This window comes from Pezoporus wallicus, unplaced genomic scaffold (assembly GCF_028554395.1).
Source record: "Pezoporus wallicus isolate ANWC-B61680 ecotype Strahan unplaced genomic scaffold, APGP_CSIRO_Pwel_v1 contig_3486, whole genome shotgun sequence".
NCBI lineage: Eukaryota > Metazoa > Chordata > Aves > Psittaciformes > Psittacidae > Pezoporus > Pezoporus wallicus.
This window is the reverse complement of record NW_026642292.1, coordinates 8,699,498-8,713,720: the sequence shown is the minus strand read 5'-3', so window position 1 is coordinate 8,713,720 and position 14,223 is coordinate 8,699,498. Positions and strand designations below refer to the sequence as shown.

At 36.9% G+C, this 14,223-nt stretch overlaps 1 protein-coding gene across 9 annotated transcripts in view; it reads right to left on the bottom strand.

The window, feature by feature from the left end:
* HECTD1 (HECT domain E3 ubiquitin protein ligase 1) overlaps positions 1-14,223 on the bottom strand; it is a 56,907-nt gene that overhangs the window by 33,078 nt on the left and 9,606 nt on the right. For 6 of the 9 annotated variants that reach the window (XM_057428651.1, XM_057428658.1, XM_057428659.1 and 3 more), the window contains exons 2-10: positions 8,393-8,627; positions 7,282-7,509; positions 4,115-4,396; positions 3,581-3,869; positions 3,200-3,276; positions 3,015-3,113; positions 2,561-2,675; positions 1,699-1,873; positions 155-293 (exon numbers count right to left, since the gene is read on the bottom strand). In XM_057428651.1, the coding sequence (XP_057284634.1) occupies positions 155-293; positions 1,699-1,873; positions 2,561-2,675; positions 3,015-3,113; positions 3,200-3,276; positions 3,581-3,869; positions 4,115-4,396; positions 7,282-7,509; positions 8,393-8,627 (1,639 nt within the window). The remainder of the gene's footprint in view (positions 1-154; positions 294-1,698; positions 1,874-2,560; positions 2,676-3,014; positions 3,114-3,199; positions 3,277-3,580; positions 3,870-4,114; positions 4,397-7,281; positions 7,510-8,392; positions 8,628-14,223) is intronic. The other 3 variants (XM_057428653.1, XM_057428654.1, XM_057428657.1) reach the window with 1 other exon arrangement.

Here is a 14,223-nt window from a genome sequence, read left to right as displayed (position 1 = left end):
ACCTAAAAATAACTTTACATGCTTAACTTCATATATTGTCACAGATGGGTGCTATGAACACTTTAGTGTTAGCTATTAACAAGTGTGTGGAATCAATGAGTATAACCCCCTTTTCTGCACTGGTTACATACAAGGACATTTTCCTTCTTCCTACCTCTTGATCAAGAACTGTAGCTGTTATCTCAACCAGTATCGTGGGTAGATTGTGGCCAGCATCAGAGTCACAAACCTCTTTCAGCAATGCCTCAGAACAAAAATGTATCATTTTTCTAATGAGGGCAAGACTTGCTTTCCTTTAAAAAGAGATCATGGGGGGAAAGAAAAAAAATGAAAAAAGATTCTGACAAAGTTAAAGTAAGCAGTAATCAAAGCAACAAAACAGTTCAAGATAAAACTGCTTTTGCACTTCTTTTTTGAGTTTCAGATCTTGTTACTGAAACCAAAAATTGGTTATTGTTAAGTCCTAGATTATCTCTAAGAATAATTCACCTACTGAACTTTCTTGATTATACAGTACTAGGAGTCCAACATATTTTTCTTTCCTCAACCCTTCTCCAGGTATACCTATTCTACATTCTGTTTTTATCCACTCTCAGTGACGGCAATTCACTTCTAAACACTCCATCTTCCTCCCCGGTAGCCAGCCCTCCATTTCTGTCACATACTTCCCATGTTTTGGCAAGATCCCTAGAGTTTTAACATCTGAAATTACTATTAGATCATATAGCTTTCCATATCACAATTAATTTGGAAGCCAATCCAAATAATAGCTAAAGCTGAATTTTTTATTTGACTGAGTTTTAAAAATATTATTTACCCAATTAATGAAAAAAACTTTTAAAATACAGAAAGCCAACTACTTCATTCCACAATCTGCAACAACAGTTAATAGTGCACAGATTATTAACACAGTTTCTTACTTCCTTCATTTGAAATGACCTAGTTTAAGCTCCCTATCCTTAGCTCATGTAGAGTTTCTCTCTACCAGAGTCCCTTTTTATCTTCTATTTTCTCCCCCCAGAGTACCTATAAACACTGGGAACATAAATAAAAAAGATTAAGCAACTGTTAAATTCATAGTGTAAAAGGCTGAGGGGGTATGGTCAGAAACAATTTATCACAACCATTATCCACCCTCAGTATTCCTTTTTAAGTATTAAATTAGATTACATTCTTTTAGTTCTCTCAGTAAGATGTATCTTCTCCAGTTGATTAACACTTAAGCTGTTAAGAAGTCTTCTAAAACCTTCTAAAATAGCTTTTTCCAGTCTTATAATTTTGCAATGAATTTATCTTGATACCACCTCATTAGTTCACCTCTTGCAAATTCGTACTTTCATTACAATGGCTACAAACAGCTGTAACCAAATACATGACCTATACAAGGTACTACATGAACATAGTACTCTTTCATCATTCTACTATAGTCAAGAGTATGCTTTGCTCTCCCACTTCTGACTCACCAACCGTATTTTCTCCAAGATACCATTTCACCAGAAAAAAACCTGCTACTTAAAATATCAAGTAAAAATCAGACTTGCACCACCTTTCAAACCACCAGTTCTATTCAAACAGAATTATGTTTAAGTACCGTGTTGTAATTTTTAATGAAAAATAAACAAAATCTTGGCTATTTTTAACAGAACATATTAGGAAATTCAAAATATGCAGGGAAATTGTCTATTATGACAATATTACCTTATTGAAGGCAACATAGTTTGTTGAAATGTTTGTGCAAACACAGGCAATAATCTTTTCAAGTATATGGGTGCCATTTCTGGATCTCCTTTGGGTTCATTACATTCTTCCTCATCCTTGTTTGCATCTTTCTTTTTCTTCTCATCACCTTTATTAACAGGACACATCCAGTCCCCTGGAAAATTTTTTTTCCAAAACTGTTCAATGGCAAAACCGGAGAAACCGAATAACACTCCCCCCACAATAAATCTAAGAGTTATCTTTACTAACATCTAAGTATCTGAATGAAATCTGCATCGCTAAAAATAGAAAATTTGCACATGCAAGACTCATTATCAAACATTTTTTTCAAGTACCACCACCAAAGAACACTTGTAGGAGAACGTGAAAGTCATTACAGGGAACTAAATATGAGCACATAACCACCTGCAGCTCCGGCTCTACAAAAGTCTCACAAACAGGTAAAGTGCAGCTCCCATGCAGAAAGAAAGGCTGCCAACAGAGGCTACCAAGGTTGACATCCTCTGAACCCACAGCAAAAAAAAACAGTCTAGCCCCATTCCACAACTGAGGTGCAGAACCACTGTCAGAAAACAGTGCTTGTGGCCAGCCAGCAGTGTCTTCAGTAATCCCTATTCCTTAAGAACATCTGAAATATTTTGGTTTTATACACACTTTGCAGTCTAAGGAATGTTAGTCGAGATAGATACATATATATATTATTTATATTTATTTTACATATATCTTTATATATTATTTATATATATCTTTATTAATCTTAATAGAGTAAAATTCTAATAATTGAGTTACTATATATGAGCATTTCTACTAGCAAGGACATGAAATTAAAATCTGCACTCACCTGGAGACTGAAGAATAGCTACTACTTCACTGTGTCCCCTTTCACGAGCTTTGTCTAAAGGAGTTTTCCCATCCTCATCTCTTAAATCAGGATTTGCACCATGTCTCAACAGAGTCTGGAAACAAATATTTTTACATACATATATATATATAGAAAAAGAAGTAAAAAATTAAGAGTCTTCTAGTAGTAAAGATGTTTTTCATATACTTTTCCTACACTCTTCTCATGGCTGTAAAAAAAATAGGACACTACACACTTTTTATATATGTAGAGCTAATATACAATTTTTATTCATGTCACTACCCTGTCATGATGAAAAAAAAATCATTTCTTCTTGAGCACTGTAAGGAACATGTAAGTATGTGACCGTGCACACATCAGACATACTGCATTGAAGACATTTTGCACAGAACAAGGCAAAAAGCCAGCGTAAGGCTGTCAGTTTAATTCATACCTTTGCTACCTGAGGTCTTCCAAAACATGCTGCATAATGTAATGAGGATGACCTCTGACCTCTGTTTACATCAGCACCCCTTTCACAGAGAAATTCTACCTGTTAAACAAGAAAAAGGAAATTAGTTTTTTCCATGTTCCCTTATGTAAATAGCCTAAAAGTCTTTAAGATTCTGTAAAATTTACCATTTCCTGAGTTCCAAAAGCTGAGGCCCAGTTTAAAAGAGTTTGTCCCACATCATCCATAAAGTTTACTTCAAAAGCTGAAAGATGTAATGAAATAAAAAGTTAAAGCTCCCAGAATTATAAATTTAACTTCATGTGTTCTTTAAATAAACACCAGGTCTTAAAAAAAAACAATATCCTCAATAATTCTAGAGAAGCATTTATGCTCTTAACTGCAATTAAAAAAAGTAGCATAGGAATTATTACTAACAAGACCTGTTGTGTATTTAACAAAATAAGTACATAAAGATTTTCAAGGCACTACCTAAGCATTTCTTATGACAACATAGATTATAAAAAGATACTTTATCTCATTTTCTCTTTCAGAGTATTTTTGCTTACCTCCTGTGTCAATAGCATCTATTAGTGCATCAGTATCCTTACTGCGGATGCAATCTATCAGCTGCCGATGAGAACGTTCCCCAGAACTATCCAGTCTTCGCAACCCTGGGATTCTGCCTGTAGATCCAGCACTGGATTTTGGCAGGGCTTTTCTCCCTTCGAACAGTAGCACCAAAAGAAGATCTACTAACCGCATGGTATCCAGTACACATCTCTCATCACCCTGCAACGCACTTTCTATAGAATCTGGAAGTTCAGATCTTAGGAGATCCTGGAAATAATTAAAAGTCTGAACAATAAAAAATATACAGGGCTTTAGAAAATACTATCAGAATCGGGTTTCATTTCCATATGAAATGTTTCCTTTCTTCCCCTCTTTATAAATAACCTGTATGTATGTATACATATAAAAATAAAGCCTAAAAATTTCTGCACTGATATACAAAACAGCAACACAAATCTTGCCTATATTAAAGTACACAAAGGGAAAAACCCTATGAGAACAAAAAGCCGTACCATAAAAGGATTTCTTACATGTGTTACTACTGGAGAGCCTCTACACAGGGTTGACAACAGGCTTACAATAGTTGACACCTGATTACTTAATTTAGAGTCTGCAGCTGTAGCTGGTGCTCCAGTGCTACTCCGTCCTGGTTTGCAAGCTGAAGATGGTCCTGATGCTGTTCCACCAGCAGCTGCCATGCGAGACAACAACTCCTCAGTTAATCCATGCTTAGCTAATGGGGCAGGGTCAACTCCACGCCGTGTGAATCTGTCAGCTAATGAAGCAAAGCATCTCAGAGCTCCATCTGAAACCTAGGAAAGAAGTGCAAGAGAAATCATGAAAATTTTGTTACTTAAAGTGAGAAGATGCTAAGGAGATATTTAAGAAGGGGACACATAGAAGGACCTGATTTCCACAGGTTCCCCTCAAGGTCAATGAACAGAGAAGATGGGCTTTTTAAGCCAGAAACATGGAGTTGGAACCCAACAATGCACCGAACTGCTCGCTAAAAGACTGTACGGCTGTTGGGTTTCCCTCATCCTTTCTCTCTATTACATAGAAATCAAGGAAACTATTTTTCTTTGACTGCAGTTCAGCGTTAGGAACATCTCCTTAAGCCCCAAATCAATCTAGAAAAAACATGTTCAATAATCAAATTGCCAAATTCATATATGTTGCAGCACATTTTTAGATTTTTTTAGCTATACATGCTGTTCTTACAGGAAACACAACTCTTTATAATCCCTACTAGCAACTGTCCATTGTTGAAGCTGTATTTAAAGGCCTACATGGCTTCTCTTAAGTAAAAAAAAAATTTTCACCTGGACCAAGCCTAAAAGCAGGACAAACTGGGAAAGGCAGATTTTACCCTAAGATAATGCAGACTGCCCACTGAGCACCTGACCCAAGGCTAAGATGTACTTTTGAGACAGTAGAATACAAACTTCCAAATTTAGGTTTCTCACCAAAGAAAAAAACCAAAAAAATAACCCCACAAAATCCCCACAAACCAGCAGTGATACTGTAGAAACAAGGCTTACTGTTGATCCTCTTAAGAATCCAGATAAAAATCACTGCTGGCCAACTGCCCAGGAAAAAAATCCAACTTCTTCTCATGACGGTGTTGAAAAGAAAAGGAGGTTTTGCCTTTAACATCTCTCTCATCTATAAGCTGAAAGTATCTCCATCTTTCAGAGTTTGCATAGGCACATCAAGATGAGCTGCCTCAGGCACATTTGCCTTCATAGACTTGCAGTAGCAAACCAGATCAGTGTCAAGAAATAATTTAAAAAACCCACAAAATAAAAGCCAACACAATATCTATTCTTCACTAAAATCTAAATTACTACACTTACTACTCCTGAAAAACTCATCAACTTCTAGCACAGCCCATTTTCCAAATTACTGTCAGCCATCACAAACCAAGGGCTTAAAGACAGTTACTCATCAACACAAAGAACAAGATTAGAGTATTAGCCAGGCATCATGATGTTAAAAATCTTGGATCTCCGTTAAATTTGTAAGGACTTGAAAAACAAAGTTTGTCATGAATAAATGCAAAGCATGTTAAACTTCTGGCATGGTCCCTGCATGGCAAGCATTCTGGTTTACCAGGACTCTTTTGCAAGGCATTATTTCTTTAACTGGTAATGGTCACTACTCATGTCCTCTGTCAGAAATACACGGGAGAGGTTCAGCTTATTTAACACACTGCATTAGTGGCATCAGTTTACAAACCAAGAGGGTACTGTGGAAGGCATTTACATTTCTTCTCACAAATCACAGGTTTAGTAGAAATATAAAAAAAAAAAAACAAACCAGCAACCAACTTAGAGATAAGCTGTTCTTGAGGCCGCGTTCATCTGATCTGAACTTTTCCTTCAAGTGATATTACTAACTGGTAACCCTCACAAAAAGTAACCAAATCCAACAGTGTAAAAAGACAGGATGGGAGAACACAGCACCAACAAAACTTTACAAAAAAAGTTGCCGGTTAAATCCATAATACACATCAACATGCATTGTAAAACTGAGGCTTGTTTCACAAAAGACATGTTTCTCAAGGACAGTGGCAGAGGTTTACTTGTTATTGTCTGTGTTACCCCAATCTTAAGCATGCTTACCTTAAAGCTAAACTGCTAACAGAGTAATTTAATTTGAACTTTCATTCAGATCTCCAACAGCCCCAGCAATTGCTTTTTCAAACACATTATAAGTTAGAAAACAGTTAAAATACTACAGACTTACAGTCTAGATTTCAGGATTAGACTGCCCGAGATGAGCAGTGCATTGATACAGCTAGGAATTGTTTAAAAAACATGGCAGCTTATTCTGAAATGGCTACTGTGACAGTCCCCTGCCAACTGGGTCTTTCAAAAGAAAAAAAAAACAAAACACAAACCTAAAAATGTATTTTAAAAATTAACCTCACAGGCAAAAAGGTTTGTATGATGTGCTGCTTAAACCAGACTGGGGCCAAGGGGTATAGAGAAAGGAATGAGGACAGAGGTGGAAACAAAATGGGGACTGAGAATGATATGGACAAGAAACCTGGCCAGGGTACAGCAAAAATTTGGCTAAAGACCCATTGCAAAGCATTAGTATGACATACACAAAAGGATCCTACTAGTAGGAAGAGAATTCCTTTAGAATTCATTTTCTAGATTTTACAAGCTCATCTCAACTTAGTAAAACTGCAATAGAAAAGCAGTGCTTCATCTATAGTAGTAGTACCACTTAAGATGGCTTTCTACTGTAATATTTTAGCATTGATTGTGGAAGTTTTAATTGCTTCTCTTAGTCTGGCAAAAGGAAAAAAAATATTTTTGTCTCTTATTTATGCTCAGATTTCATAGTGACAGAGGTGCAGTCATACAACAATAACTACTTCAGAAACTATTTCAAAATACACTGATAAAAGTTACAGGATGTTTTTCAATCAAGTTTTCAGAGATCAAGTAAGATCATATTCACACAACAGTGCTTGAGGTCAGACACTAAGCATATTTTTTCTTCTTGTCATCACAATTGTAAAGGAAGCTATCATAATATATAAATACAACTACTATGTAAACATATAGTTGTGAAGGCTATATAAAAATACCTAACTATTCATCTATTAAACATATTAAACATAAAGGAAGTTAAATTCACAGTATATTGAGCTGCAAATTTATGTTATTACATATTACATTACCTGATGATCTTCATGTTTTAATAAGCTAGACAGTGACTCCACACAGATCTCTAATGAAGAATCCTGAGGCTCCATCTTGCCACAGAGTCTGGATACTACAGCCATAGCTGAATGCAAAGTATCTTTATGAACAAGGTGTCCGCTGTCACGAATGAATGTCAGTACGCAATTCAACCCTCCAGCTTCAAACACAGCTCCTGACTCACGGGTACAGATTAATTCTAACACCTGTGACAAAATGAAATTTAATTACAATGAAGTATACATAAAAAGTCATTTATTTACCCATCTACAAAGCTGTTAAGAAAATGAAACAAAAAACAAAAATCCCACCCCACATCCCAAAAGTGGGCCAAATCCTCCACTACTCTAGTAGCTACAGTTTTCTTCAAAAATACAGAGGCAAATACAAGAACATCCCCTAACAGCATAGTCACAACAGGTGTTCGTGAGACACCTGGAAAACAGTATCCTTTCCTGAGAGAGTTAAGTCTCTGGATAACACACAACTGAGAGTTCTGAAACTTCCAAGAGTACTATTACTCCACTCCTCCAGTGATGTACTTCTGAGTAGACTAGAACTAGTAAATACGTGTATGAAGTCTGATGCCATGGTATTCAAGGACTTAAACTATAAACTACCACATGGCCATGAGTTATGCTTTGAACAACAGATTTTACGGGTCCTGAACTTTTCTCTTAAAACTCTACAAGGGTGCAGAAGAGCTGTGTGTAGTGCTACTGAAGAGACAGTAGATCACCTTTTATAGCAGGTAATTTATCTGTATCTGGAGCAATTCTTCATTCCCTTTTTTTGCACAAAATTAGACTTGGCATTCTAGACACACAATATAAACAGTAAAGCTTTCTTCTAATTTGTTTTGTTTCTTTTTCAATACTTTTTAAAAGGAATCTCAGCTTTGAAGAGCAGCTGACTGACAATAAAGATAGGCAGCATCACTGGCATGTATCATACTCCATGGTTATGCTTCGCATTTTAATAAAATGAACAGGATTAGAATATAAGGAAACTTCAGAAACATGAGCAAGTTTTCCAGCTCCTTCTTTTCCAAATCCTTCCTTATTGAAGAAGGATCTTCAGTACACACACCTTCACACACTGCTCAGCCAGATCTCTGCTTGTTCTGTTGTTAAGTTCAACAACTACTAAACGATTACAAAGTGCTTTGATAGCTCCATCCACTCCCACAATCCTTCGGGTGCATTCGGCTGATACATCCAGATAATATGTTATGGCACGAGCTGTTACTTCTAATACATTGTCTGGAGCACTTTCATCAAGAAAAATTTTGCACAATGCTGGTAAAAAAGTTCGAGGGGGGCATCTGCAGGAGAAAAAAAAAGCAAACACACAACAGCACATTACTAAGTTGCGCAAGTTTCTCTACATTAAGTAATATCATACACTTTCACATTAACAGATCAACGTTTTTCACACTAACACGATTTGCTCAGTTACTCTGTAACTGGTTTAGGGCATTCATCTAGAACACTAGGATGCACACATCTCATACACACTCCAAAATTCCGATCAGTAATCTGAACACACACTGCACTAGGGGAGCAAGCCAGTGGCGCAGGCAGGGGGGAAGTAAAAAAAATTCCTGGAATTTTACAACTGTTCAGGGAAAAATCCTCTTGGGAAATTATTTTAGGAATTAACCTCACATAACTAATCTAAATGCATTTTATCTTAACAAAGCTTCACGGTTCACGATTATAAATAGCTACTTAAACTTAACCATGAAATACTGATACAGTGACTAAAGATTTTGTATTCGCTACACAACTTAATTCTGAGTGGTCTTTCTTCCCTATGTTACAAGCATTCTCACTTGTCTTTTTGTACTATTTCAGCTTCTGCCCCTGCATCCCACTTCATTCTTTTTCCCTAACCATGTTGAGAACATATTTAACTCATTTAGCTTGCCTTCATTACAGTTTGTCTTCATATCCATATCTCAGTAGCCTCTGGATCTCCTCTTTATTGTTAGGCTCATTTCCATACACAAGGACAGTCAAGAACATCTACATGACTTCAAAACAGAGTAAGCAAGCTGCAGCAGTCCTTCTACCCCTCTGACATATTAGGACACAAACCAAAATGGATGGCCACAATAATGCTTTTCACTATTACAGCAGCTGTGGTTAAGACTGATTTAGATCAAAAGTTCTAAGACATGAAGCTATAATTTAAGACAATTTGTCTTCCAATAGCATACTTACTCAGCAATAAATAACATAATGATTGCTCACTACAGTGGCAGGAGACTTCCAAGGTGGTGGTGGGAATTTAAGGGAATATATGCTGTGACAGTACTCAAATTAACTGGATACCTCATCCCTAGATGTAGGAGATGAGACTAAATCTACAGGAAGCAAATACTGTAACTTTTCTTACATTAGGATTTTGGTCTGCAAAAGAAAGCCTAAAACTTTTCTAAATTAAAAAATAGCAGAAGTAATAGCATGCTTTTGGTCTAGAAGACATCTAGTACTCATCATCCATCATTCTGAAGACTAAGCCAGAGGTCATTCATACCCCATTTGGTACACACAGTGACTCATGCAGAGGCACCTAGTCCTGAGACAGCAAAACACTAATAGTTTCCTTGAAGATCTGCCTATGCTTTTTGAATTAATTAAATAATACTGCCTCACAAATAAATACATTACCCAGTGATCCTTAATGACATAAATTAATAAGGGAAGCTTTGATAAAGCTAAATCACATTTAATACTTATATTGCCCTATCCAGCCTATATTGTCTGTTATTCTTAAGAAATCCGCTATTTAACTCCACATCTTTCTTAAAGAATTTTGCATTTTGAAGACATTACCCTCTGGAAAAATTAGTCTGAAATCTGTATTTATTATTAGATGACCACCATATACAAGAAGTATTGCAGTATATAAAAATTAAAGTGGACAGTACTATTTGAACAAGTGTTTTTCTGTTGGATTTTTTACAGTGCATTTTACATTGTACGAGCCAGGTCACTAAACACTGCTATGAAGTTTGTGTTCGTCCAACATAATACTGCATGAAAATAAATTTAACAATAAATACAGATCTTAAAAAAAACCCAAATGAATCAAAACCACCCACGTATAACCACATGGAAGGTCAGGAACTCCACTGCCTCCACTGTAACACTAGCAAACAGAAGTAAACCATTCTTAGATATCCAAAGAAAACAACAGAAAAAAATCCTCAAGATTTTTGCAGGGAGTTAAAAGCAAATTTAACACTTACATTTTTTCTATGACTTAATGGCTTATAAAAAGACACAGAACAAATGGAACTCGGCAGTATTTTTTTTAAACGGAAAGTTAGAAATTTGGAAGAAATCTATTCCTGTCCTTAAAAACACCTGTCCATAAGAACCAATTACCCAGCAGATACACAAAAAATACAAGGTTACTAAGAGCCTATCATTGCTACTGAATTTTTTGTCAGCACACAAATGTCAGCCCACTGTATCAGCAACATTCTTGTAAGAGCACAGCTCACTAGCAAAAAATGAAGTGCTTGGGTTTTTTTAAAATGCCTTTTTGCCAGAACCTCTAGCTACATTAGTCAGAGCCCACACTTTTATTAGAAGGCAAACAGCAACCTCCAAATGCCATCATGACATTTGTTTTCTGATTTAGAGGAATGATTTCCAGTCCTCCAATAAAGTAACCAAGTTTATCACAAGGTTTCAGGAAGAAACTGTAGATTTGTCATGCACTTCACCTGCAGGAATTACTTGGTTCTCAAAATAAACAGCTACTCAGACTTCAACAGTTTTGTAGACTATAGCAATAATGCATGCTGAATTCCTACAAAAGCAGCAATGGTAAGAACTTCACTTGTTCTGAAAAAAATGAATTATTTATCCTTTTTGAAAATAGTGCCTGATCTAATTTTAACAAGAGTTTTCACAGAAAATTCTTTCAAGCTACTTCGACCTTGGAGCTCTATGTACTTGATGCTTGTTTCTTTTAACAGTTTGCATTTTTTGATTGGTTTGTGGTTTTGTTGGATGTTGCTAGCAACCAGGAAGTAGAAGCTGGACTACACTGTGTAGAAGAGGCAGCAGAAACATTTTATAAAGATGTATTAAGGACAATAAGTAGGACTGAAGAAAACAGGAGGGGAAAAAAGCAATACTGAAGCTTTAGTTAAAGGTTTTTTTTCTCCTTCTTTTTCCTGCAGCAAATAGGAAAAAAAAAAAACAAACAACACATAGGAAATCACAGGCTTGCAAGTAAAAATACAAATTTAGAAGTAACAGAAACATCAACTTCATTTTTCTCACATTGTTATCAGGAACATGGCAAAAATATCAAACCAGAATTTTTGTCCTGGTCTCCAAAACAGCAAATGAGAGCCACTTACTATTTTAGCACATAACTAAAATTTAATGTACAGCTGGGTCATCTTCTTCCCCATCATGTCTCTCTCAACTCAAACAACTCTATTCAAATTCTACACAGTACAGGAATATAAATTAAGTTATTATCCCTAAAGTCATACCAGGCAATGAAACGTGTGCACAGAAGTATTTCTGAGGAAAGCAAAACAGACCAAGATTCCATCAGCCTTGAGTCTCTGCCAGTGAGACTGTCAAAAAGTGCTTTTATTATTTATTGTTTTATAAACACTGCATTAATAAACTATCATGTACAGCTACTACTTTTTCAAAAAGGTCATAGCTGGCAAGAGATCCAACTTGTTTTTTCAAGTCCCAAAGGATGACAGCAACAATGACATTGACTTTGAAAATTAAGTCTGTATTCTCAGACACTTGGGCCAAAGCAGCCTGCAATACACCAATTTGGCTAGACAGGACCTCTATGGTGTCTTGTGCACTGCTCCGTAACATTATTCCAGGCCAACACATTGTTATACTTGGTTCTAAGCAGCACATTTCTTCACCGCTTTGAACTTGTAATGGTATCAGCAGGAATAAAAAAGTTTTCTGTGCCAGCCCAGTATACAAGGTTTTCCACTACTCATATATACCAGCTTTTCTGGTCAGTTACAGACTTTATAATTCTATGAGACCACAATTACAAAGTTGTATTTGCATGCATTTCTGAAATACATCTTCAAGAAGCCATGCCCAAGCCTCTTCACATAATCTCACTCTGTAGGTGTCAAGAGTTTGAGACAAGATTAAAACCCCCAAACCAGTATATATTATTTATTTCATAGAATTTAAATGGTATTCTGTTTGTGCAGATTCTCATGATTAGGATGGTAAATTTCTGTGCTGAACCAAGTGAAACAACCTAGCAGCAGGAGCTTCTTGTGACAAATGTAACTGACTTTTCTTCATTAACATCACATAAGATAGCAGGGAGGAAGCACTGTCTTCCCACCTTAACTCACTGCAGTCTTGTGCTCGTTAGACATGCAAGATCAAGACTGCGCCTCACACATTACTAGCTCTGAACTTCTCATCGCATTGTCTTCTCCCATCCAGAAAAGTTCCTAACAATGTTCAGCACCTCCTACCTAACCTATTATCTGCAACACACAAGTCATTAGTATTTGTCATCCTGTAGCATCTGAGGGCTCATCTCAGGATCTCCCTGCACTACCAGAGCAAAACAACAGATTCTATCCTCGAAAACTTGAAGTATAATTGTACAATATGATTATTGTACAGATATAGACAAGAGAATGCAAATTAATCTTCCCACATTATTATACAGATAAATTCAGATTATTTTTGGTGGCTGAAGTCTGCTTGGGCCTTAGCAGTCCCTATGGTTCCTGCTAGCAAGGGAACAGAAAGTACTAGTTCTGTCACTCGCACACAGCTTGTTGAGCCTGTAATAGCAGAGAAGGGCAGCATACCAACACATCCCCAGGGCTCCAGCCATAGTCTTCTCAAACAGGTGGTTAGAATAATGATAGCATAAAATTGTACAGATGTCACTTTGAAGAACTTCAGTCATTATGCTGTAACTTTTCTATCAATGACTGTTACAAACAGAAGTACCACAGGTCAGGTTTATAGAGATCACCTTCTAATCCCCAAATCCACACTAAGCTATTCACACAGGGGTTTTATGGCTGAAACTATGAGAATCTGCATCACACGTCTCAGGGACAAGAACCCAATGTGTGGGTAGTGGCAGAGAAAGGACTGGAAGGGGTAAATGGGAACACCAGCACACAGTGGGATGCAATACTGTCACAGCCATACAGCAAGTGTCCAGAGTACACCCCTCCCTTCTGTCACACGTGGATTTCTGTGCGCTGGCCCTTGACCGCTAAGAAAAAGGTAAAATTCTGCCCTTACTCAGTGGATGGTCTTCACAGCTCAAAATTATGCAAATGGGCTTTGTAAGTACTCATCAAGTCTTTACTCAATCCAATCTTGAGTAAAGGCACCTTGTTACTAAAGTGTAAGCAAAGGGAGCACAGGGAAGACAAATCCACTGTTCACCTGGAAGCAATTCTATCAACCAGGCCCTGAGACAAGCACCTTCTGAGAACCAGCCCTTCCTTTCAATGAAACACCAAGTAACCAAATACAGTCAACACAAGCAGGAACCGAAGAGTAAGTCAGATGAGCCATGTTAGGTATACATCACTATTACTCCTTAATTCCCAGATAAATCCCTACTGGCTTCCGTAAGCAGACCAAAATAAATCAAAGGGGACTAAAACTGTCTCAAATATTTGCTGTAGATTAGGTCCCATCAGTAATACAGATCCTAATGCTAAATGCCCAGCTAAGACTGCTCAGAACTAAAATGTATTTTGATCGGTACTGAAGCAAAGCACTTCGGGAGTGTTGTACCACAGTAGCTGCCATCAGACTCACCTTCAGAAAACTGTCTAAATAGGAAAATGAAGGCTACCAAAACTTCCCAAGACAGCATGGAGGCTAAGGGCAAAACTATGGCACCAAATGAAC